At 35.6% G+C, this 27,206-nt stretch overlaps 1 protein-coding gene across 2 annotated transcripts in view; it reads right to left on the reverse strand.

Annotated features, from left to right (window-relative positions):
- Positions 1 to 27,206, reverse strand: part of LOC150106251 (mitochondrial 10-formyltetrahydrofolate dehydrogenase) — a 654,974-nt gene that overhangs the window by 528,765 nt on the left and 99,003 nt on the right. For both annotated transcript variants that reach the window (XM_090392273.1, XM_090392274.1), the window contains exon 5: positions 15,854 to 15,955. In XM_090392273.1, coding sequence (XP_090248399.1) covers positions 15,854 to 15,955 — 102 coding nt within the window. The remainder of the gene's footprint in view (positions 1 to 15,853; positions 15,956 to 27,206) is intronic.

The following is a 27,206-nucleotide window of genomic DNA, read 5'->3' on the forward strand; positions in this document are numbered from 1 at the left end:
CCAGCGCCATTATCCTGTCCCTGTAGTGGTTCTCAGTAAGATCTGCAAAATACCCCTCTACAGCTGCAATCACCTCTTGATTCGAAGAAAAATGGTGACCAGCGAGGAAGAGTTTTAGTTTTGGAAAGAGACAGAAGTCAGAGGGAGCCAAATTTGGGAAATAGGGTGGATGTTCCAACAATTTATAGTGCAGATCCCTTATTTTTCCCACTGCCAAAACACCTTTGTGGGTAAGTGCATTGTCCTGATGAAAGATGATTTTTTTCCTTCTGCAAACCAGATCTTTACTCACAAATTTTTTCGTCTAGTCTGCTTAAAAGATAAAACAATAACTGGGGAATAATATTCCCCAGTTATTGTTTTAACCTTTTCAAGATAATTAATAAACAAAATGCATCCCAAAACATCGATGCCATGATCTTTTCTGCTGATGGAACCGACTTTGTCTTCTTTCGGGCTGAACACGTAGCTTCTGTCTACTGTTTTGACTTCTGTTTGGATTCTGGTGGGTAATGGTCTCATCCATAGTAATAAATCAACACACAAAATCAGTTTTATTCTTGTTAAAATGTTCCAAGCACTGTTCAGAGGTTTTCATGTGAGTGCGTTTTTGATCTGCTGTGAGCAAGAGTGGCACCAATCTTGTGCAAAACATTTTCATTTGCAATTCTTCGTGCAAAATATATCCTACATGTTCTTTTGAAATGACTATACTTTCAGCAATTTCATGCACTATTACTTGCCGGTCATTCAATATCATATCATGCACTTGATCAATGATTTCTGGTGTTGTTACACTTTTTGGACATCCTTCACGTGGATCATCTTCAAGGCTGGTACGGTCACATTTAAACTCGGCAGCCCATTTCTTTATTGTCAAAAAAAAAGGAGAAGAGTGCCCATAAACTTTTATGAACTTTGAATGAATTTCTTTTGGCATTAAATCTTCTTTTACAAAGAATTTTACCACGCTACTCAATTTTATCCATTTCAAGGGATACAGACAAAATGCTTCAGACAGCTGTATGAAACAAACTACTTGATAGAATGACTTGCAATTTCACATCGATGCTTATGACGAATGTACCAACTTAGAAAAAAAAAAAATCTTGCCGATAGTGTGGACATCTACAGTCGAGGCTGAGAACATTTCAGACCACCATCATAAATGCTGATTACTGTGTAACATTAAAAAGAATAATCAACTTCATAATTTCATCATTTATCCATCTCTAAAGCTGTATTCTGCCATTTTGAGGATTATTTGTGTATTGTGGAGGTCTCTTTCCAAATCACTGTGAGAAGACCCCCCCATCACCTTTAAGGAATGCAGTAAACCAACTGGTTCTTATTATCTAATGTCCAATCCTCAACTTCATTTGGTGAATCCCTTTAGTAGGTATCCACTGGATGATGAACACACAAGGATGGGATGCCAATTTGGACTTAGCTGACCAAATTATACTCTTTATTGGCTTAAGCCTACAAATAATATGATGGGGCAACACGATGACAGTTCATGCCAGATGGGGTATCCCTCAGTTTCGTTTCCTTTAGCGTTACACACAGATATGAATTCATTCCTTATAACATTCAAATGTTATAAATAACTATTTTAATTTCCCGACATTTCGACCTTCATATTAGGGTCATCATCTGGAGCGTACACATATACATATATATATATATATATATATACACACACACACACACACACACAGAGACAAGCTAAATTACTAAAAAATACAAGTACTAACCACAGTGTTAAGTTTTAATATGTAAATATTTCATCCCAAGTATCTTGGGATATTCTCAGTACAGTAATTAAAATACTAGGAATAATATACATTTACTGGGCATGATTTCAATGGAATCCCAATATGCGTGCAGCAGAGTGTTATAGAATTAAATTAAAATATAACTGTATTTTTGATTATTTCTAATTCTTGGTTAAGAGATTCTTCAGAGGGGCAGAATCTGCGAGCTCTGGTAACTAATGATTTAATGATGCCAAATTTTTGAGATGGATGATGAGTGGAAGAATTGTGAACGTAGCAACCTGAAAATGAAGGCTTGCGATAAACAGACGTGGCGATGGAACCATCTTCTTTTCTTTGAATGTGTAAATCCAGAAAGGAGATATCTTGTGGAGATTCTTTTTCTAGCCTAAAGTTGATGTGAGGGTGAAGGTTTATTTTATCTAGAAACAGGTGTAATTCTTGTTCGGAATGATCCCAGACTTCAAAGACGTCGTCCACATATCGTAGCCAAATTTTTGGTTTGGGTTCAAATGTGAAAATTTTTTCTTCAAGGTATTCTAGAAACAGGTTTGCTAAGTTTGGCGATAAGGAAGACCCCTTTGCTGTTCCTTCCTCTTGCTTGTAAATTTTTCCTTTTCAAGTGAAGTAACTGGACGTAATAACAAATTTGAATAATTCAACAATATCACAAAGAAATTTTTGAGTTAATAACTCTACTGTTTCCTTATGGGGAATGTTAGTGAAGAGGGAGACAATGTCGAAGCTAATTAACACGTCAGTTTTTAACAGTTGAATGTCTTTTATTTTTGCATGAAACTCTGTGGAATTTTTAATTGATAAGGCTGAGTGGCCTATGTGAAGACAGAGAAGGTTAGATAATATTTGCTATTTTAAGGATACTTGTGACATAAAGATTGAATAATATAACACGTAAACACAAGAAAAATATTTAATTAGCCAAATATTTAGTTCTGAAAATTGCAGACCATCTTCAGTGGCACTACAAGAACAGTTTTAAAAAATACAAAAAATGATCTATTGTTAGTATTTAAAAAATACTAACAATAGATCATTTAAAAATAGAACAAGCTGCGTGATGTTATATCACTAAGTATTAAAGGGAATATTATTAAGCACCGACATGATTGAAATAAATATTAATTAATAATATTAAATAACATAAAATTAATATGAATTAATGAGTTATCCTGATTAGACTTTCCCAGATTTTTGATACAGATATACAGTCATTCCGATTCAGGTTAGAACGATGGAGTAATGCCTCTCGCTTTCTTTGAATAAAGATTCAAATTTATAGCGGGATCTATGTAAGAGGCGAGTTTTTGACCAAAAGATGTTGTGGTTAGTTTCAATCCCGTGCTGAGCCAATCCACATTTTTTTCAAGAGAGCGTCCAGTTTGTCCAAAATAGGAGAGATCACAGTTGCAGGGAATTTGATAAGCTCCAGGAAGAGACATAGTAAAGCGTTTGTCTTGAGGAGAAGGAAAATGGGAAGATAATTTGATAATAGGTGATTACGTAGCTGTTAACTCATATTTCTTCAGAATTCTTGAGATAGGTTCTGAAATCCCGGAGATGTATGGAATTGGAACTCGACGTACTGAATCTTTGTTGTTTACTGGTGGATTATAAGAATCAAGAAGATGTTGTGTACTCTTTTCGGAAAAGCCATTGAGTTTCAAGTGTTGTTGGATAGCAGAAACTTCTTTCTGTAGAAAATTAGAAGTAGAACAATTAATTTTGGCTCTTCTGATTAGACATTTTATGATTCCTGTTTTTTGACAAGGATGATGGGCTGATTGTTTAAGAATATACCGACCTGTGAATGTTGGTTTCCTGTAAACTGTAGTTGTAAGAGTATTTGAAGGTGACTGGATGAGGAGAACGTCTAAAAATGATAACTGGTTGTTTTTTTCCATTTCCATAGTAAACTTTATACGATGATGTAAGGAATTGATACTGTTTAAAAAAGAAGGTAAGGAGTCTTTGTTGTGAGGTCATATAGTGAAGATGTCATCTATATATCTTACCCAAAAGAATGGTTGAGAGAAAATAGATGAGAAGAGGACTTTTTCTACATGTTCTAAATAAAAGTTGGCTAAAGCATGAGAAAGAGGACTTCCCATAATGGAATTCAATGGCTTTTCCGAAAAGAGTACACAAATCTTCTCGATTCTTATAATCCACCACTAAACAACAAAGATTCAATACATCGAGTTCCAATTCCATACATCTCTGGGATTTCAGAACCTATCTCAAGAATTCTGAAGAAATATGAGTTAACAGCTACGTATATTCACCTATTAACAAATTATCTTCCCATTTTCCTTCTCCTAAACACAAATGCTCAACTGTGTCTCTTCCTGGAGTTTATCAAATTCCCTGCAACTGTGATCTCTCCTGTTTTGAACAAACTGAACGTTCTCTTGAAAAAAGAATCCAAGAATATCAATCCTCCATTCATCACAACAAACCTAAAAAATCTGGATTGGCTCAGCACGGGATTGAAACTAACCACAACATCCTTTGGTCAAAAACTCGCCTCTTACATAGATCCTGCTATAAATTTGAATGTTTATTCAAAGAAAGCATAGAGGCATTACTCCATTGTCCTAACCTGAATCGGAATGATTGTATATCTGTATCAAAAATCTGGGAAAGTCTAATCAGGATAACTCATTAATTCATATTAATTTTATGTTATTTAATATTATTAATTAATATCTTTATTTCAATCATGTCTCTGCTTAATAATATTCCCTTTAATACTTAGTGATATAACATCACGCAGCTTGTTCTATTTTTAAATGATCTATTATTAGTATTCCACCTTGTATTTTTTAAAACTGTTCTTGTAGTGCCACTGAAGACCGAAATATTTGGCTAATTAAATATCTTTCTTGTGTTTACGTGCTTATATTATTCAATCTTTATGTCACAAGTATCCTTAAAATATCAAATTTTAATCATTCACAGGGAAAATGCCACCAAAATAACCGGTAAATTAGGAAAACTTTCAGTTATACAAGGTAGGTTACAAGCTAAGGTCAATTTTTTAAAAAAATTCCACGACAACAAGATTATTCCCAATTTCGCTAAGATTAAAGAAACTATAAAATCTCCTGGAGCTCATAATATTTACCAGAACACCAGCTTATCTTTAATCCGCAACCAACTTAAAGCTGTTAAACGTGATCTTGCTATTAACAGTCATCATATTTCTGATCTTCGCACCTATATTTCCACAAACTTGGATTCACATCTTTCACACATAGTTCTAAATGTGACTAAATGTTCTATTCAACGAGCATATAATAAACCAAGTCAACATCTAAACTGCAAATATGAAGCTCTTTCTTCTGAACAATTCAAGCCCTTCAAAACTCCAGACAATTGGATTGTCAATATATCCAGACATCCTCTAACTGATAGCGAAACATCATCCTGTCAAAAGGACATGATTTTTCTATTGTTCCTAATAAGATACCATATCTAGATTTCCTAGTTAACATTGAACGGAATCTCAATGATCTAACTAGTGATAAAGCTAATGCTCTTTGCCTAGAAGTCTCCTCTTCTCTACTTAAGGCCAAACTTCTTCCTTCCAACATATCTCTTTCTGAAATGAAATCTTTACAGTCCTTGAGAAAAAACAATCACCTCATTATCACCAAAGCTAACAAAGGGAAAGAAAGCAACAGTAGTTATGGACTCTGCAAATTACAGAAGAAAACTTTCTCTTTTACTTTGAGATCACTCCACATATCAAGAAATTGATTATGATCCAACCAAAAGACAACTAAAGAAATTAAATTCTCTCCTAGATGAAGTCATCAGTTAAGATACACACACAAATGAAAGACTTAAAACTCATTTTGCAAGACCTCCTAGATTTTATGGTCTTCCTAAAATACATAAGATTGACTTTCCTCTTTGTCCAATAGTAGATTGTATTGATTCTCCTACTTACCGTATAGCCAAATATCTAGCTAAATTATTGAAATCTCACATAGGCAACTCTAGTTCCTTTCTTAAAAACTCCTCAGATTTCTTAGAAAAATTGAAAAATATCTCATTGCAACCTAAAGATCTTATGGTGAACTTTGATATAGAATCTTTATATACAAATGTACCTCTCAAGGAGACTTTAAAATTACTGGCTGACATCTTTCCAGAAGACATTATAAAACTATTCAATTTTGTAATATATTCTGGATATTTCTTATGTCAAAACAAATTTTACAGCCAAGTAGAAGGAATGGCCATGGGAAGTCCTCTCTCTCCTGCTTTAGCCAACTTTTATTTAGAACATCTAGAAAAAGTCCTCTTCTCATCTATTTTCTCTCAACCCTTCTTTTGGGTAAGATACAGAGATGACATCTTTACTATATGGCCTCACAACAAAGACTCCTTACCTTCTTTTTTAAACAGTATCAATTCCTTACATCATCGTATAAAGTTTACTATGGAAATGGAAAAAAAACAACCAGTTATCATTTTTAGACGTTCTCCTCATCCAGTCACCTTCAAATACTCTTACAACTACAGTTTACAGGAAACCAACATTCACAGGTTGGTATATTCTTAAAGAATCAGCCCATCATCCTTGTCAAAAAACAGGAATCATAAAATGTCTAATCAGAAGAGCCAAAACTAATTGTTCTACTTCTAATTTTCTACAGAAAGAAGTTTCTGCTATCCAACAACACTTGAAACTCAATGGCGTTTCCAAAAAGAGTACACAACATCTTCTTGATTCTTATAATCCACCACTAAACAACAAAGATTCAATACGTCGAGTTCCAATTCCATACATCTCCGGGATTTCAGAACCTATCTCAAGAATTCTGAAGAAATATGAGTTAACAGCTACGTATTCACCTATTATCAAATTATCTTCCCATTTTCCTTCACCTAAAGACAAACGCTAGACTTTGTCTCTTCCTGGAGCTTATCAAATTCCCTGCAACTGTGATCTCTCCTATTTTGGACAAACTGGACGCTCTCTTGAAAAAAGAATCCAAGAATATCAATCCTCCATTCATCACAACAAACCTGAAAAATCTGGATTGCCTCAGCACGGGATTGAAACTAACCACAACATCTTTTGGTCAAAAACTCGCCTCTCACATAGATCCCGCTATAAATTTGAATGTTTATTCAAAGAAAGCGTAGAGGCATTACTCCATCGTTCTAACCTGAATCGGAATGACTCTATATCTGTATCAAAAATCTGGGAAAGTCTAATCAGGATAACTCATTAATTCATGTTAATTTTATGTTATTTAATATTATTAATTAATATCTTTATTTCAATCATGTCTCTGCTTAATAATATTCCCTTTAATACTTCGTGATATAACATTACGCGGCTTGTTCTATTTTTAAATGATCTATTGTTAGTATTCCACCTTGTATTTTTTAAAACTGTTCTTGTAATGCCACTGAAGATGGTCTGTAATTTTCAGACCGAAATATTTGGCTAATTAAATATCTTTCTTGTGTTTACGTGCTTATATTATTCAAGGTTAGATAATAATCTTGATAACTTGTAAGTCGTGCTGCTAACAGAATCTATGACGTGTCTGAGTGGAACGCTATTCTTGTGGAGCTTAAGTTAGCCATATATTCTAGGAGGTCTAGCATGGTATGTCCTGAGTTTTTTAATTGTTTCTTCATTTAAGAAAGAGGTTTCATCAAGTAATTTATTTAGTTTCTTGAATTGTCTTTTTGCAGGATAATAATTGAGTTTTGCATAAGTATTTCGAACTCAGAATAGTAAATTCATTTTTCGGTCATATGAATTGTATCTAGAACCACAATGGTATTTCCTTTGTCAGCTCTGGTGATGATTATGTTTTTATTACGTTTTAAGGAAATAAGAGCACTCAATTCTGATGGCAGTACATTTAACTACAAAGATTTGACATCATAGACATAGCATGGTATGTCCTGAGTTTTTTAATTGTTTCTTCATTTAAGAAAGAGGTTTCATCAAGTAATTTATTTAGTTTCTTGAATTGTCTTTTTGCAGGATAATAATTGAGTTTTGCATAAGTATTTCGAACTCAGAATAGTAAATTCATTTTTCGGTCATATGAATTGTATCTAGAACCACAATGGTATTTCCTTTGTCAGCTCTGGTGATGATTATGTTTTTATTACGTTTTAAGGAAATAAGAGCACTCAATTCTGATGGCAGTACATTTAACTACAAAGATTTGACATCATAGATTATTTTTGCTATTTCGAAACGAAGTCTGTTGGCTTCAATACTGGAAAGATGGCCGATGTTTCTCTCAATGTTATGTATAAAATCTAAATATGGAAACCATTTAGGTGAAATTGCAAATTTATGACCTCTTGCTAGAACATTTAATTCATCTGTTGTTAGTGGACGGTTAGATAAGCTGACCAGCCATTTTTCCGTCATTAATTTATTAGTAATTTTCTTAGATCGATTTAGCAAGTTAAGGTATTTTTTATGTAGATTAATATTACTTTTAAAGAATGCTTTTATCCCCGAAATTTTCTGAGACACTGATAATCAATTGTAGCAGTTCTTGATTTAACGTATTTGACAAATCTGCTTCCAGTTCTGTAATTTTTCAAATTATATGTTGCCAATTCATGTTTAGAAACTCATAACTGATTAAGTAGTAAAGAATTGCTTGCTTTTTTGATAGATTTTATGAGCACCTGGAGATTTGATGGCTTCTTTTGGTTTTGCAAACATTGAAATGAGTTTATCGCATCTGCACTTTTTTAAAAAAAGAGATTGTAGCACTTAGCTTACCCTCTTTCAATTGAAGTTTGCCTAATAAGTCGGTCTTCTGTGCTGTCAGTTCCCCATGAAGGAATAAGACTTTTTTATATAATGAAACCTGTGGTGAATTCATCACTAAAAAACACACGTAATAAGTTTTAATATGTAAATATTTCATAAAACTTGGGACATCCTCCGTACAGTAATTCAAACAATACTAGGAATAACATACAGTTAGGACGCATGATAACAATGGAATCCCAATATGCATGCAGTAGCGTATTATAGAATTAAATTAAAATATAACTGGAAAAAAAAAAAAAGATAACATATATATGGAGATTATTTTACACAATTTTGTATGACAATTTTCCATACTTTAGGAATAGCACGAAAGTCATTACGGTTTAAATTTGGTCTGTGTAATAGGGCTTCAGCACTTTCTTCATATAAATGTTTATGTTTATATAAAGATCTATGTAAAAGTTTTGTCTTTTCCCAATGGATCCTATGGTTTGGGTTTTCATCTCCGTGTTGAGCGAGGCCAGATTTCTGCAGTTTGAAAAGACAAATGTGGTCCTGATGTTCCGAAATGTGTTTCTGAACAGATCTACCTGTCTGTCCATAGTAAGACAACTTGCAGGAGCATGGGACCTCATACATGCCAGGTAACATCAGAGGTGAGAGTTTGTCTTTAGGAGAAGGTAACAAGTTATAGATCTGGTTGATGGGTTTGTATGCAGTGGCAAGATTGTATTTCTTCATAATTTTTGAAAGATGTTCGGAGATGCTTTTGACATAAGGTATGGGAATCCTATGAGCTTCTTCTTGTCTAGGTTGATGTGTGGGGAAGTGACTGATGATTTTTTGAGTTGTTTTAAGATTGTATCCATTTAGTATGGCTGTATTTTTGATTATTTCTAATTCTTGACCTCCTAGAATATATGGCTTACCTAAGCTTCACAAGAATAACGTTGCACTCAGACCCATCGTAGATTCTATTAGCAGCCCGACTTACAAGTTATCAAGATTTTTATCTAACCTCCTTCTCCGTCCTCACAGGCCACACAGCCTCATTATTAAAAATTCCACAGAGTTTCACGGAAAAATAAAAGACACTCAACTGTTAAAAACTGACATTTTAATTAGCTTCGACATTGTCTCCCTCTTCACTAACATTCCCCATAAGGAAACAGCAGAGTTATTAACTCAAAAATTTCCGTTTGATATTGTCGAATTATTCAAATTTGTTATTACGTCTGGTTACTTCACTTGGAAAGGAAAATTTACAAGCAAGAGGAAGGAACAGCAATGGGGTCTCCCTTTTTGCCATACTTAGCAAACCTGTTTCTAGAATACCTTGAAGAAAAAATTTTCACATTTGAACCCAAATCAAAAATTTGGCTACGATATGCCGATGACGTCTTTGCAGTCTGGAATCATTCCCACCAAGAATTACACATGTTTCTAGATAAAATGAACCTTCTTCACCCTCGCATCAACTTTACGCTAGAAAAAGAATCTCCACAGGGTATCTCCTTTCTAGATTTACACATCCAAAGAAAAGAAGATGGTTCCATCACCACGTCTGTCTATCGCAAGCCTACATTTTCAGGTCGCTACATTCACAATTCTTCCGCTCATCATCCATCTCAAAAATTTTGCATCATTAAATCATTAGTTACAGAGCACATAGAGTGTGCTCCTCTGAAGAATCTCTAAGCCAAGAATTGGAATAATCAAAAATACAGCCATACTAAATGGATACAATCTTAAAACAACTCAAAAAACAACTCAGGTTGGAGTTTAGGCCAACATCTGTGGCCTAAACTCCAACCTGAATAGTGTCCACTACCACCCACAGTCTGCTAAACCCCTCCTACTCTTCCTGGCAGAAATTCAAATCTCACCGTTCCCCAGCACCACTTATCTCAACATTTCAAACTACTCAATCTTTAACAACTTTTGTCCTAAAGGTGGTGTCTGCGCATACATCTGCACTGATATACCTTGCCAGAGAGAGCACCCAACCTGGAATCACCCAACTTTGACCTTCTTTGGTTGAAAATATCCCTTCCCCACTCAGTGCATGCATTTAAAGCAAAGTACGAAGCCAGAAGATTGGATTTTCAATCCCACTTTCCCAACAGTGAAATCACCCTCCTAGGAGATTTTAACGTCCACAACACTAGCTGGCTTTGATCCTCCAGTTGTACAGATCATGCGGGCAGAGATGCTGAAACATTTGCCATCATTAATGACCTTACACAACTTGTCCAGATGCCAACCGGAATTCCAGATAACCCAAACCACTCCCCAAACACCCTAGATCTCTTCCTCCAATGACCCCTCCAAATACACAGTGAAAGTAGTGAGCCCCCTGGGCAATTCTAACCACAACCTAGTGCTCATCTCCTCCCCCATGCAACAATGTTTACACAGACACTCTCATACAAGAGTAGTTTGGCACTATAACAGTGCCAAGTGGGACAGCCTCCGCAACTTCTATGCCACATTCCCATGGTTGGATTATTGCCTCCAGCCTTCCAACCCAAACATATGCACCGAGCATATTACCAAAGTAATCCTCAGTGGCATGAATATATACATTCCAAACAGCACTCTGAACTGCCATTCCCTAATGAAACTCTGGTTCTCCAAAAGATGTGCCAAGGCTGTAGAGATGAAACACCAGACATACTACAACTAGCTGAAATGAAGAACCTCATCCTCCTTCAAATCTTATACCGATGCCCGTAATAGATGCATAAAAACAATCAACACTTCCAAAACAGAGTTCGAAAGAGCAAAAAGCAGGAAACTAGCAGCCTGTCCAAATGGCAGTCGAGCCTTTTGGTCTCTTGCCAAAGCAATTGGCCGTAACTTCTGTCCAACACTATTCCCACCCCCTATTATACCCAGATGGTTCTACTGCATCATCACCCAAAGAAAAATCCAATCTTCTGGCTTCATACTTTGCTTTAAATGCATGCATAACTGACTGTGGTAAATGTCCCCCAACCATTCTAGACACCCAACATACAATGTCCCCTATATCCTTTTGCCATGATGAGATCAGAAAAAGACTGTCCAAATAAGACACAAAAAAGTCTCATGGCCCTGATGGCATTCCCCCAATTGTTCTGAAAGTTTGTGCTCCAAAACTGACCCCTATCCTATGTCACCTATATATAGTCTCTTACTCCACTGGAATCTATCCCACAAATTGGAAATTGGCCAATATTCAGCCCAATCCCAAGAAGGGTGACAAGTCACTGCCATCCAATTACCGCCCTATCTCACTTACCTCAGTCCTGTCAAAAGTAATGGAATAAATCATCAATTCCCAACCCCTACACTATCTTGAAGACACTCACCAAATAAATGACCACCAGTATGGATTCCGCCACTGCCGATCAACAGGAGATCTACTCACATACATCACCCAACTCTGGACAAATGCTATGGAGAGGTTTGGCAAATCTCAAGTGGTTGCATTAGATATCTCCAAAGCCTTTGACCAGGTCTGGCACAAAGGCGTACTTGGCAAACTACCATTGTTCGGTCTGACTTAGGACTTCTGTAGTTGAATTGCCAGCTTTCTGTCTGGATGCACACTGTGTGTGATGGTGGATGGCTCCTTATCCTCTCGCCATTCAATTAATGCTGGGGTTCCACAAGGTTCTGTCCTCTCACCAACCCTCTTCCTGCTATATATCAATGACTTACTGGAATTGACCTCCAACCCAATACACAGTTTTGCAGACGACAGCACACTACACTCCTCGCTTGCATTTGATAAGCCTTACCCTACACAACTCATCTCAACCTACAGAACATCAACCACCACCCTCAACTACGATCTTCAAGCCATCCTAGAATGGGGTTCAGATAACCTTATAAATTTCAACACCAATAAAACCCAATTCTGTACTATTTCCCATAAAAAAGAACCATTTTTTTCCCAGTATCCTTTTTGACAATACCTAAATTTCCAGACAGTTTGAAATCTCACTTCTCAGAATCACCCTCACATCAAACTTCTCCTGGCATAAACATCACAAACATATCACAACAGAGACAGGTAGATCTGTTCAGAAACTCATTTTGGAACATCAGGACCACATTTGTCTTTTCAAACTGCAGAAATCTGGCCTCGCTCAATACGGAGTTGAAAACCCAAACCATAGGATCCATTGAGAAAAGACAAAACTTTTATATGGATCTTTATATAAACATTAATGTTTATATAAAGACAGTGATGAAGCCCTACTAGGATTTCTCTTTTGCTGAAGAAGTTATTTCACCCCTCAAACAGCTATTAACATTATACAAATCACAAATCCGCCAAGCTATTGAATACTGCTCCACATATGGGGGTGGGGTCCCTAAAAGCTCTCTCAAAATGCTCAACTCAATGCAATTAGACTTATCAATGATCCATCCGTTACCAACTCTCCCCCCTCATTTTCACACAGACATATGGTTTCTACAGTATGTATATTCTACAAATATTTCCATGGGAAATACTTATCTGAAATAACATCAATAATTCCTCCGCTCAGTACTAAGCTCACTGGAACACGTGCAACTGCTGCACAACATCCCTTCACAGTACACCTATAAACAAACAGAACAAGTTTCTTTTCCTCTTCCTTCATCCCTGCAACTACTGCACTGTAGAACAGTCTTCCACCTGCTATGTTTCCCAAGGAATACAATTTAAAGTCATTCAAATCAAATGTAAACAAATTCCTCCTTTCCCAACCCACTACTCATACATAGTACTAATGTACTATAGGTTGACCAACCCAACCTCCTGTGTATGGGCTCAACATTATATATATATATAAAAACATAGATTCTCATACCTTATGTCAAAGGCATCTCTGAACGTCTTTCAAAAATTATAAAGAAATACAATCTTGCCACTACTTTACAAACCCATCAACTAGATCTATAACTTGTTACCCTCTCCTAAAGACAAACTCTCACCTCTGATGTTACCTGGCCTGTACGAGGTCCCATGCTCCTGCAAGTTGTCTTACTATGGACAGACAGGTAGATCTGTTCAGAAACACATTTCGGAACATCAGGACCACATTTGTCTTTTCAAACTGCAGAAATCTGGCCTCGCTCAACACGGAGATGAAAACCCAAACCATAGGATCCATTGTGAAAAGACAAAACTTTTATATAGATCTTTATATAAACATTAATGTTTATATAAAGAAAGTGCTGAAGCCCTACTACACAGACTAAATTTAAACCGTAAAGATATTCTTGCTATTCCTAAAGTATGGGAAATTGTCATACAAAATTGTGTAAAATAATCTCTTTATATACGTTAGCTTTTTTTTTTTTTTTCAGTTATATTTTAATTTAATTCTATAACACGCTTCTTTTTTCACTACTTCTTTCACCACTCCCAACTGACTTGTCATCTAGCCTGCCGCTGGGGGGGGGGGGGATATATTTTTGGCTGTAGCAGCATATGTTCATGGGGCGGTTTGCCTGCTTGCAGGAATGAAAAATGCCAGATAAACTGGCGGAAAAAATCCTACTTCCCAAGACAGGCTAACTTGGCTATGGATGAGGAAGATCCTCAAATTCCTCCCGTCTTCGACAGGAATCAAACCTGGGACACTCCTTCCCGAGTCATATGGTTGCGAAGTGCAAAGCCACTGGGCTAACCGTGCAGTTAATTCTATAACATGCTACTGCATGCATATTGGGATTCCATTGTAATCATGCGCCCTAACTGTATGTTATTCCTAGTATTGTTTGAATTACTGTACTGAGGATGTCCCAAGATACTTGGCATGAAATATTTACGTATTAAAACTTATCACTGTGGTTAATACGTGTGTTTTTAAGTGATGAATTCACCACAGATTTCATTGTATAAAACAACTAAATTACATTTCACATAGTATGCTGAAGAGACAATGATTTGATCAATGGTTGTTCTACTGGCCTGACCTCTAGTGAAAATAAAGTAATTTATTTCATTTATTTATTGTAATTTTTCTTTATTTTCACTAGAGGTCAGGCCAGTAGAATAACCGTTGATCAAATCATTGTCTCTTCAGCATATTATGTGAAATGTAATTTAGCTTGTCTCTGTGTGTGTGTATATATATATATATATATATATATATATATATATTATATATATGTGTGTGTGTGTGTGTGTGTACTCCAAATGATGACCTCATGAAGGTCAAAATGTTGGGACACGGTTGTAGAGTCCATAATTTGTGTATCTCTCAGTTAAACGGGCCTGTGCCGTTTTCATCAAGGAACCAGGGTGAACAGTGAAAACTCAGCTACTGGAAGAGACTCAAGCTCAACTTCTAGAAGAAGAACAAACCTGACTAACAAACATAAGGAGTGTAATTGGAAAGAAAATTAAGCTTGCAGAATAAGTTCAAAAAAACCTATGGACATAATTGACATCCCTGAAACAAAAAATATAAAAAGAGATGAGATATTACTAAATAATAAGTATAGGAGGTTATATTCAAGCAATAATGATCAAGGAAAGGAAGAGGAAGTGACAGCATTCAACACCAAACACGAAGATAAACTTCTTGCTGAAAGGCAGTTTCAAGTAATGTGGGCAAACTTAAACATGGTAAAATGGACAATGAAACTTATTTGTGCCTATGGTCCCACAAAATGATCACCTAAGGAAGAGGTAGAGAAATTTGTTAAGCCACTAGACCAGGCAGCTGACACAAAGACATTGGAAAAAATTGGTACTTGTTGGAGATTCCCATGATCATCATCTGAAGTACACAATTCACTTAACTCAGACAATTCTTCTCCTTACTCATTTGTTGTTAACAATTCATCAATTTAATCATCAGTAAGATAATGCGGATATTTACTGGTAGGTGACATACCTGAAATCCCCTCAGTCACATGGTTTATGCATAGTGCTGCATATGATTAGGTGCACCAGTTCAAATTTTCTCTTTAGATGTCATACAAGGACAGAAATCCAAGTCAAATAAACTTCAATTGGTTGGCAATAGATGGAGGAACCTATCCACGAAGTTTGAATATCTTACGATTCTTTCCATACTAAAAAACTGTCTGAATATGGGAGGCCCGCCAACCGTACATATATGGGCTCAGCAAAGCAGGCGTGTATTTCCGAGCCTGTAATAATACGTTCTGAGCAGTTAAAGGGTTAAAAAGACAAATTAGGAGATGCAGTAGCCTAGCTAATGCATCTCTAATTAAATTACTGAATTAAATTACTCCAAAAATGATGGACAAAAAGAGTGGGAAATGTTACCTGGCATATCTCTTTTTTCAATGCTGGTTCATAAGTAGCTTCTGATTCAGTCTGAGATATTTTCGGTGCAGTGCCATTTGATACCATTGCTACTGCTTCTGCCTTTAAAAAGATGTAAAACCCAAGTATTACTATAGAAGATAATGAATAGTACACATATTAATAATAAAACAGAATAAAAATAAATTCTGCTAACACTGACTAATACTAACACTAATAAAATTTGCTTAAAGCTTAATGAAAACCATCCAATTGCAAATATATTCTTGTAAGTCTCATTTCCAGAGCCTTCATAGCTCAGTATAGACAAGCCCTTTTGTTGGAAAGATCCAGGTTTGAATCCCATCTATGACTTGAGAAACCTTTATCTGGTCTTTTCAACCAAATGGCGAGTTAGCTGGTTTCATGTGGAGGTAGAGGGTGTTTTTTCTCCTGGAAACTCAGGTTTTTCATCCCTCAGAACAGGCAAATCAGCCCCATAAACATAGATCTACAGCAAAAAAATACCTACTCTTAAGAGATGCAGCAGAGGAGTGATGTGCTGGCTGCGTTACTTCATTGTGACCCCTAATCAGGGGACTCTACTCATCCTATGGGAGACGGGTTGAAGAAGAAGTCTCATTTCCACAATTCTTATATAAGTCTAAAATTTTAATGGCAGTCTTAAATCCTAAGCCCTTTTAATTAAGGAAAGGAAGCTTATGCTTTTTGAGCAATTCTATTTGGTAAGTCTTAAATCTGTTCACCTCCACTAGGTTATATTCAATATTAGATACAATAAAGGAAGTTATGTAAACCAATTAAGCCGGCCTGGTTGGCCGAGTGGTTAGCGTATCTGCTCTCCAGCCAAAAGGCTGCGGGCTCGAATCCTGCCGTCGCCATGGATGTTTCTTTGTGAAAATCCTAGTGGTGGTGGTCAGCGGTAGATGGCATTGGTGTAGATGATGAAGGTAGTTGCAGCTGGTGGAGTGGTGTAGACGGAGAGTTGTAGAGTAGGTACCTTCCCTCGATGAGTCTTTGGACTCTATGAAGATGTTATGTAATAATAATAATTACTTATCTGGTCTAGAGGACTGGTGATTGCATGTAGAAAATGACACTCCAAAAATTTAAGAAGGAAAGGAAATGCATACAAAATGATGGCATAGAAGGGGATAGATTTAAAGAAAAACCGACAGAAGTATAGAATAAGGAATTGAAGCAGAGTGCTGGAATAAAAGCCTTTTCAGATTACATCATGAATGAGATAAATATATACTTCTTTTATTAAGATTAGTCAGAATTCTCACTGTAACTTGCACACATACATATCATGCATTTTTTTTTTTTTTTTTTTGTTGAAAGTTTTTTCACTTGGTTATACTATAAATTAATGATGAAAGAAATTATATTGTTTTAATCCTTTATCCAAGTGTAAGCAAACAAAGTTTGCACGTGAAGTATCTCCACAGCTGGGCTACTTTTATATATATATATATAGGCTAATGATTTCCCATCGAATACATTGTATCCCATAATGCAGTGCAAATCTTCTTTCAGATGTGTATAATTATTAATATTATATTTATTACATTATAATAATCGGACATGATACCTCCAAGGACTCATCACTGGAGGGCTCTCTATTCTGCTACACACAATCACACCATCTCTGCTGCTACTTAATTCTCCAACTACACACAACAACACTACCCCACCCATCACTATGAATAAACAGTATTTTTTGTCTGCAATCTCATGGCCGATTTACCTGTACAAGGGATGAAAAATCTACTACTGTATGAGACTGGCTAACTCGCCTTCAATTGAAAAGGCCTATATAAAAATTCCTCTTATCATGACAGGAATCGAACCCAGGTCTTTTCCAATTAAAGGGTGCAATCTTCTGCCATTCTCCCAAATGCACTATGGAGAGCCTGCTTCATAATGCATAGCATTATGAGATAGGCCACTATCCAAACTGGTTTTGATCTTCATTGAGGTCTTATCAGTGGGAGCCAGAAGAGATATCAAAGGTATCTCTTCTTGTATTATGATATACTTATTTTCATAAGGTTTCTCTCCTAGTATCTTGGTATTCTGGGTCTGACTGCCACTGATGAGACCTCAATAAAGTTTGAAACTGGTCTGGGTAGTGGCACTGCTCATAATGCATAACATTATACATATCCAAAAGGAGGTGTGCTTTGCATTATGGGATACTGAGGCAACTGATGTGAAGTCATTAGCCTCTGTGTACAAGTAGCACAGTTGTGAAGATGCTTCATGTGTGCAAACTTTGTTTGTTTACACTTGAATAAAGGATTAAACGAAGAATATAATTTCTAATTTAATTTATGGTATATATTTTTCTCATCTTTCCTTTAATTTCATATTTTTCCATTTCTTTAATCATGTCAGATCAAATTTTACAAGTCACCATAAGGGTCTAGACTAGACAAAAAAGTTGCATAATTTATTCTAATAGAGTAAGTTATCTGAATAGAATATCTGTCAAATATCTGATTTGAATATGAATCATAACTAGCTTTGTCAATATCTTGATGACCACACCAGAAATACTTTAATCTTTTCACTGCTGAAAAAATAAAAGCATCCAAACTCTCCTTGCTGACTTATATTCATAATTTTCTTTTATAAATTAAATTTAAAAAATGACATGCAAAACTTCAAGCTATTTATTTTCAAATTAATATAAATCAAATTTATAACACTTATAAATTACATTTTATTGGAAATCTTGCTCAGTATGTTTACACAATACTGAATATTGCAACACCTCTAATCATCTTATCAAAATTTAGCCACTGTATTATCTTTTTCAAAACAGGAGAAAAAAGATATACACTTATGGCAACATTTCTCAGAGAAATGATAACTAATATTTAAGGAATTGACAGCGTATACTAGAAATATAGATTAAATAAACTTTAATATATACCTTCCGATATTTCGGCAAACGTCACGTTGCCATCTTCTTGGGAACTTACTACATAGACACGTGCACACAAGTACTAATAACAGCAAATGAGACTGAAGCTAGGAAGCTAGGAAGCTAGCGTTTCCTAAAGTCCTGATGGTGCCCCCTGGCGGGCTATATTGGTAGTTCTTGGCCTTTGGGCTGAAGTTCTTCTGATAACAGTTTCCCAAATTTGGGGCAGTTTCATGCATCCAAATTTGTTGAGGTTTGGCATGTTCCTAAGGGCCGAGGCTGATTCCATGAATAGTCTTTCATACTTGAACTTGCTGCGGTGTATTACTGTGGCTTTCTTCCATCTTATTCTGTGGCGAGTATCCAGAGCGTGGTCTGCAAGCCCAGAGTGGCTGTACTGGTAAAATCGGATGTAATCCTTGTGTTCTGAGATTCTGATATTTGCTGTCCTGCCTGTTTGGCCAAAGTAGGACAGTTTACAGCTGCAAGGGACCTGGTATACACCAGGTAGGTCTAGGGGAAGTGGTTGGTCTTTGGTGGAGCGGATAAGGGTTGCCAGTTTTCTATGTGGTCTGTAACAGGTGGTCAAGTCGTGTTTTTTTAGGATTTTATTGATTTTTTCCGAGGTGCCTCTGATGTAGGGAATGGTGATGGATTTAGAGTAATCTTTTTTGTGAAGGGGAGGGGGTGGTGGGTTGTGGATAACTGGGTTAAGTATTTTTTGGATTTTTTGGAGGGGGGTAGCCGTTGGCTGAGAAAGTGTCACGGATGAGATTTAGTTCAGTGGTTAGGGGTTGATCATTAGAACAGATTATTTTTGCCCTGTTGAATAATGTTTTAATAACTCCATATTGTTGTGGGAGGGGGGGATTGTTGGTGAATGTATCTGCCTGTATGGGTGGGTTTTCTATAAACTGAAAAAACCAAGGTTCCATCAGGTTGGCAGGTGACTAGTGTGTCTAGGAAGGGGAGGTTATTGTTTTCCTCTTTTTCCAGGGTGAATTTGATTCTAGGGTGTTGGTTGTTCAAGTGTGTTAGGAAGGAGAGGTGTACCTGGTGTATACCTGGTCCCTTGCAGCTGTAAACTGTCCTACTTTGGCCAAACAGGCAGGACAGCAAATATCAGAATCTCAGAACACAAGGATTACATCCGATTTCACCAGTACAGCCACTCTGGGCTTGCAGACCACGCTCTGGATACTCGCCACAGAATAAGATGGAAGAAAGCCACAGTAATACACCGCAGCAAGTTCAAGTATGAAAGACTATTCATGGAATCAGCCTCGGCCCTTAGGAACATGCCAAACCTCAACAAATTTGGATGCATGAGACTGCCCCAAATTTGGGAAACTTTTATCAGAACTTCAGCCCAAAGGCCAAGAACTACCAATATAGCCCACCAGGGGGCACCATCAGGACTTTAGGAAATGCTAGCTTCCTAGCTTCAGTCTCATTTGCTATTATTAGTACTTGTGTGCACGTGTCTATGTAGTAAGTTCCCAAGAAGATGTCAACGTGACGTTCGCCGAAATATCGGAAGGTATATATTAAAGTTTATTTAATCTATATTTCTAGTATACGCTGTCAATTCCTTAAATATTAGTTATCATGTTTAACCAGCGTATAAGCCTCTCTCAGAGAAATATCTGATCTCTCACCCCCTTCTCAAGTAAGATGTTTGTATACATATACAGCAATACCTAATGGGATTTTTCTTTATTGGTGTAGGCGGAATAAGGGATGGAAAGTATATTCCTTTTAATATACGGGGTTAGTCACCAGGTGATGCACATCCCAGTTTAATGGTTGTTCATGGTGTATGGAAATTTTGAAAACTTTCTCTTAGGAGAGCCATTTGAAAATCTGTATGTTTTTCAATTTTTTTCATTGTATAGTGTCTAAAAATTTAGAAGTGTTATGTGTAGGAGGTGATAAAAAGAAATTTCTATACCACTTCAAGTCCTTACAAACACATTCAGCATAACTGATGTCTGACCTGTCAGCTGCTCTCATACTTTTATGGTATTCTAGTATACAACAGAACATCATTATTGACTGATTGGTTTACCTGTCTCTTTCCTGATGATCTCATGTAATTTTCATGAGTTGTGGTCAGCATTCACACTTCTTGCTATTTTCAATATCCCAGAAGTCATGGATCGTGTGACACATCGGTGAGAGATTTCTTCTGCTATACATACCAGTATTAATATTTTCTTCCAGAACAGCAGATGTAGAAAAAAGAAGGGCTTGAGTTGAACTTTTGTGGTGACATCTGTTATGAATTATATTCATAACAGATGTCACCACATTCATGCAAAATTCAAACATGTTTAAAAGTTATGGAGGAATTTTTTTTTTTTATGCAAAAGTGTATTCAAGAATACCTGAGCTCAGCAAAGATGTCATTTTTAAACTGCTTGAGATACTTCATGGGGGAAGGCTGTTCCACAGAACCAAGGTGGACTTAATAAAAGATGAATCAGAGTAGCAGGTTCAATGTTCATCAGTTCAACTGTAAAAGGATGTTGAACTGCTGCTCATGTTATTGTACGTTTAGCAGAAATGGAAGACATGATATATCTCAGTACTGCTGAATGCATGAAAATATCTGTAGAAGAGAACAGAATGTGGAAACTGATCACCATCTATGAGACAGTGACTGGAGTTTGTGAGAGAGAGAGAGAGAGAAAAGAGGAGGAGGGGTAAGAGCCAGTATTGCAAGGTTGGGTAGTAAATTTGTAATTTATACAGCATTAATAACTGGACAGATGAAAAGTAACACAAAAGCTAAAAAAAGATGCCAAGGTTTTATTTTATTTTATTTTTTGTGCTAGTTGGTCTATAATTCACTAATTCAGATCTGGCTCACACACTATACAAGGTAATTATCTTGGTATCTTTCTGCTCATTAGTAATTAGACACATACTAAGGCTCAAGCTGAACAACAAGGTCAAGGGTGTTCAATAGTATATTCCAACTGCTATATTCATATTGAGCACCTGTAATAACTGTAACACTAACTACCTATCTTCTTTAATCCATTCCTCTTCAGCATCCTCAGATCCCTTGTTTTTGAAATTGATCAAATATACATTTGCTTTCATGCTGTTGGCTAGATGAATATGAAAGCATGTGTAGGGAATACAGGATGGGTGTTAATTGTGGATAACACATCCAGAAAGATATCAAGATCTGGGGTACCTTGTATAAAGTGCAAGCCAGATCTGAATTAGCGAATTATAGACCAACTAGCACAAAAAATAAAACCTTGGCATCCTTTTTAGCTTTTCTGTTACTTTTCATCTGTCCAGTTATTAATGCTGTATAAATTACAAATTACAAGAGGCATAATACTAGATTTGAAAAGTTTTTAGTTCCAAGCTATTTTGTATTCTTTTAATTTATTTCTAATGAAAGAGGAGGAGGCATACTGCAGGCTGCTCTTGGTACAGTGAAGAATGATTTGCCTTTGAAGTCTATTCAAGAGCTGGAGGAGAAAGAAAACTTATACAAGGTCAGTCTTATTTGTGGGTGATATCACAACAGTATCATCTGGATTTGAAAGAACTATACCATTTGAATGTGAGAAAAGTAAAAGCATAAAACTGCCTATTAGTGTCAAGACATTTACATGCCAAACTTCAGAGACTGATTAAATTAAAAGGAGGAGGTATGGAGTATCCTGTCATCAGCAAAGTATGCATAAGATTGGAAGTCTGTGAGCAGATCATTTATATATATATAAGAGGAAGAGAGTAAGTGAAAGAATGGAAACCTGGGGTACTCCTGCATTGATGCAGAAATCGGAGGAGAGGAAACTATCCACCATGACACATTTCCATCACCTGAGTCCAGAATTAAGTGGTAAAAGTTAGAAGAGTAGTATTTTTCTTATTGTTCTTTAAGAGATACTTGTGCTATGAGAAGTTTCTTTAACACAAAAAACACAACGAATAAGTAATACTATTTATTTAAAGCCACATATTTCAACCTGAATATTACAAGCCATCTTCAATGGCAATAATGGCTAATTACAGGGTAGAATGCAAACAATGGATTGATTTGAAAAAGTAAGACTTGCATTATGTTATATACATAAATCAACACACTGGTATAATGGAAAGAATATTGCAATATTAATTATTCATTAGCTACTTAACAAAAAAAAAAAAAAAAAAAATGATGTGTGATTAAGAATAAGACTTTCCCACATCATAGTGTGTGAGAGAGAGAGAGAGAAAACAGTTGTTCCAATTTAAGTTTGGATGGTGAATTAAAGCAGCAGAGCTTTCTTTAAAAAAAAAAGTGTTCAAATTTTCCCTGACATCAATGAAGTAAGCATGTTTCAGACCATAGAATATTGTGGTCTATACTATTCCATGCTGTGCCAAGCCAGATTTCTCAGATCTACTCTTGCTATTATAGAATTGTTGTTCTTGTATTTTTATTCTATTTTCTACTAAGTATCCAGTTTGTCTGAAGTAAGAACAATGACAGTCACAAGGAACTTGAAAGATGCAAGGGAGAGCCAGAGGACACAGTTTATCTTTGAAAAATGGAAACCGTGCTGATAATTTCTTAACAGGAAGGAAAGTAGCTAATAAACTGTATTTAAGAATTCTGAAAATGGAATCATTCTGAGATGCCAGAAATGTAAGGGGATTGGAACTTGACATGTTAATCGAGCTAGGATTATAGGAATCAAAATGTTGTTGTGTGGTCCTTTCTGAGAAGCCATTGAGTTTCATGCATTGTTTGATGTTTGAGTTCCAGCTGCAATAGCTGAGGTGTAGAACAAATGGAATGAGGATGTCATAATAAAGTTTTTATAAGTCCAGTCTTCTGGGATGGATGGTGAATCAATCTGTTGAATGTAGCATCCAGTGAAAGTTTGTTTTCAATAAATGAAAGTAATTAATTCACTTGATAATGGCAAACAAAGGAGTAGAATATCTAAAATTCATAATTTGTTGCCTCTTTCCATTTCCATAGTAAATTTAATTCATGGATGTAGATTGTTTATATTAGATAAAAAAGTAGGCAATGTTTCTTTGTCATGGATCCATATAGAAAAAAATGTCTATATAACAAACCCAAAATAAAGGCTGAGGATGTATGGACAAGAAAATGATGTCTTCTAAATGTTCTTAATAAAACTTAGTGAGTGCAGGGGGAGAGTGGACCTGCCATTGCTGGTCCTTCAACTTGACTTTAAAATTTATTTTGACAAAATAAATTCAGAGTGTATAACAAAATCAAATAATTTAACTATATTCTGTGGAAATGCTTCCAAAAGTAGATGTAGTATATCCTCAAGAGGAACATTCTATATCAAAACTAACCATTATATCAGTGGGCTGTAGGGAAAAACATTTTTCACTTTATCAAGAAAATCTGAAGAATTTTTTTATGAATGAGTGGGGGCTACCAATATGAGCATTGAATAGATGTGCTAAAAATTTGGCAATTCAGTAAGCAGGTGAATCTATGCAGTCAACAACTGGAAGAAGAGGAATGTCTTTTTATGTATCTTAAGTAAACCATAAAACCTAGGGGATCTAGCAAAATAAGTTTTCCTGTTGTCTCCATCGAGGCTTACAACTTCATCTAGCAAATGAGTTCAGCTTTCTGAATTGTCTGTTAGGGGTTGTAATCCAATTCTAGTATGTTGATTGATCCCATAATAAAAGAGTGACTTTTCTTTTATAATTGACAGAATTCATAACATAATTTATAACTGTAACTTGTCAGGCTTAGTAATAATGAGATGACTTTTGCGTGTTAAGGATTGCAACACTTTCAAAGAGACATTTGCAGGTGGAAGCTTGGATTTCAGTAAAACGGATGAAACTTCCAAGTGAAGTCTGTTAGCTTCCTCGCTAGAAAACAGCACATCGTGTTTCAATCAAATACATTTCTGGCATCTCAGAATGAATACATTTCCAGAATTCTTAAGAAATACAATTTAGTGGCTACTTCTCTTCCTATCAACACATTATCAGTATGGTTTCCATTTTCCAAAGATAAACTGTCTTCTGGCTCTCTCTGGCATCTACCAAGTTCCTTGTGACTGTCATCGTTCTTACTTCAGACAAACTGGACACTCAGTAGAAAAGAGAATACAAGAACACCAATCTTATATTAGCAACAGTAAATGTGAAAAATCAGACTTGGCATAGCATGGAATAGATATAGACCACAATATCCTATGATCTGAAACATGCTTATTTCATCAATGTCAGTGAAAATTTAAACACTTTTTTTTTAAGAAAGCTCTGTGGCCTTACTTCACCATTCAAACTTAAACTGGAACAACAACTCTCTCTTTCTCTAAGATATGGGAAAGTTTTATTCTAATCACACATCACTGAAGTTTTTTTTTTTTTTTTTTAAATAGCTAATGAATAATTAATATTGCAATATTCCCTCCATTATACCAGTGTATTGTTTTATGTATTATCATCACACAGCTCTTACTTTTTCAAATCAATCCATCGATCACGCTCTACCTTGTAATTAACCATTGTCACATTGAAGATGGCTTGTAATATTCAGGCTGAAATATATGGCTTTAAATAAATAGTATTACTTATTCTTTGTGTTTCTTACATTAATTAAAAGATATTGTTATTAGTATGCATCAGTAAACCTATATCATCAATAAAATCCTAGTCATTCATGTAGCTGTTCTATTCAATTGTACTGTATTCCTTTAGTGCTTTTCATAGCATTTCTAATAACCAAGTCAACAACAATAAGAAAGATTGCTGGAAAGAGAATGCACCCATCTAACTGCCGTTTTAATTTCAAACTTTTCTGAAAGTTCTCCAATGTATATGATCTGTATGTGCCTCCATAGCAGTTGGAAGAACAACAGTAAATTGTGCCTTTTGATTAGAAAAGGCCTCAGTTCTTGTCATGATGATAGGAATCTTTATATGGGCTTTTTCAATTAAAGATTAGCTAGCAGATCTTATGTGGAGGTAGCAAGCTTTTTTCTCCTAGAAATCAGTCTTTTCATCCTGCATACAGAGAAATCAGCAAGAAACACGATTTACAGAGAAAAAATACCAGTTGTGGTGGCAGGCAGTAGATGGCAATGCACTTAATGACGGTAGTAGCATTCTATGCAGTTGGAATGAGTAGTAGAGACACAGAGTAGAATGCCCTCCCTCAATGAGTCTTCGGAGGGGTCATGTAATAATAATAAATAATCTGTATTTTAATATTTTTCATAAATTTTCTGAAGTATGTTGATAATTTTACATGGTGTACCATAATATGTCATTAATTTCCATATTGCTTTCTGTGTTCAATGCTATTGAAAGCTTTTTTTGAAATCAACAAAGTTAATATAAAGATTTGAATGCCATTCTATTGATTCTATTTGAATAACAACAAAATTCAGTTTTGTTATTATTCTGAGTGTTGCTATTTGATCTATACATGACCTGTTGGCTCTAAATCCTGATTATGTTTCTCATAACTTTCGGTCTTTTTTTTTTTTTTCCCTATTCTTTCTAATAATTAATTTTGCTTCTTGTATTTAATGATATTCCTCTCCAATTACTGCAATCAGTTCTCCTTTTAATTATTAATCATAATACCAATAATAATAATCTCCTATTTTGGTATGATTAATAATTCATTATTCCAATGATTTATGCATTCTTCATGCATCTGTATTATTTGGTTATAGAGTGTATTCACTGTTACATCTATATCAGCTTTTAATAGTTAATTTGGTATACCAGCTGCTTGATGTAAACGTAACAATGCAATAAAAGCAGACACTTATATCGGCTGCTTTTCCATTTTTACTTTCTTTTAGTGAATTTTTGTGTTTCACTTTAATTTAACTGATGTTTATTTTTATTTCTTTTCTTTCTAGTACTTGAATTGCTTTTCTTTCTAGTACTTGAATTGCTTTTCTTGCTAGTACTTGAATTGCTTTTTTGCTATTGTTAATTTTATTTCCTTGTTTGTATTTAATAATGTCTGATTTTTGTGAGGCAAAAGGAGTTCAGTTTGTGAATCCGAAGTGAAGTGAATTTGGAATGGTTTAAAGTTGATGGATTGCATTTGAATTAGCATGGTGTCGGGCATTTAGAAAAACTATTGTCTGATAAGAAGGCACAGAATCAAGAAGATAGTATAGTTAACGATCAAATAGTACTCGTGAAGCAGAAAAGCACAGCCAAACAGGTTGTAGGGCAGAAGGGAGATGTATACAACGGTTGAAGATGTGATTGTAGCAGTACAAGGAGATGCATAAAGGTGAGGATGAGAAGGTGTGAATGGCAATCAGAGTCAGGATCAGGTTAATAGGAATCACTCTGAAAAGTGAGTTGTGGTATAGCAGTTAGAGTAGAGAATGTCCTCAAAGACGGGGATTGTTATGTTTATATACAAATATA

The sequence above is a fragment of the Typopeltis vanoorti genome, chromosome 5, assembly GCF_054136105.1.
Source record: "Typopeltis vanoorti isolate ZY-2024b chromosome 5, IOZ_Tvanoo_1.0, whole genome shotgun sequence".
In the NCBI taxonomy this organism is placed as follows: Eukaryota; Metazoa; Arthropoda; class Arachnida; order Uropygi; family Thelyphonidae; genus Typopeltis; species Typopeltis vanoorti.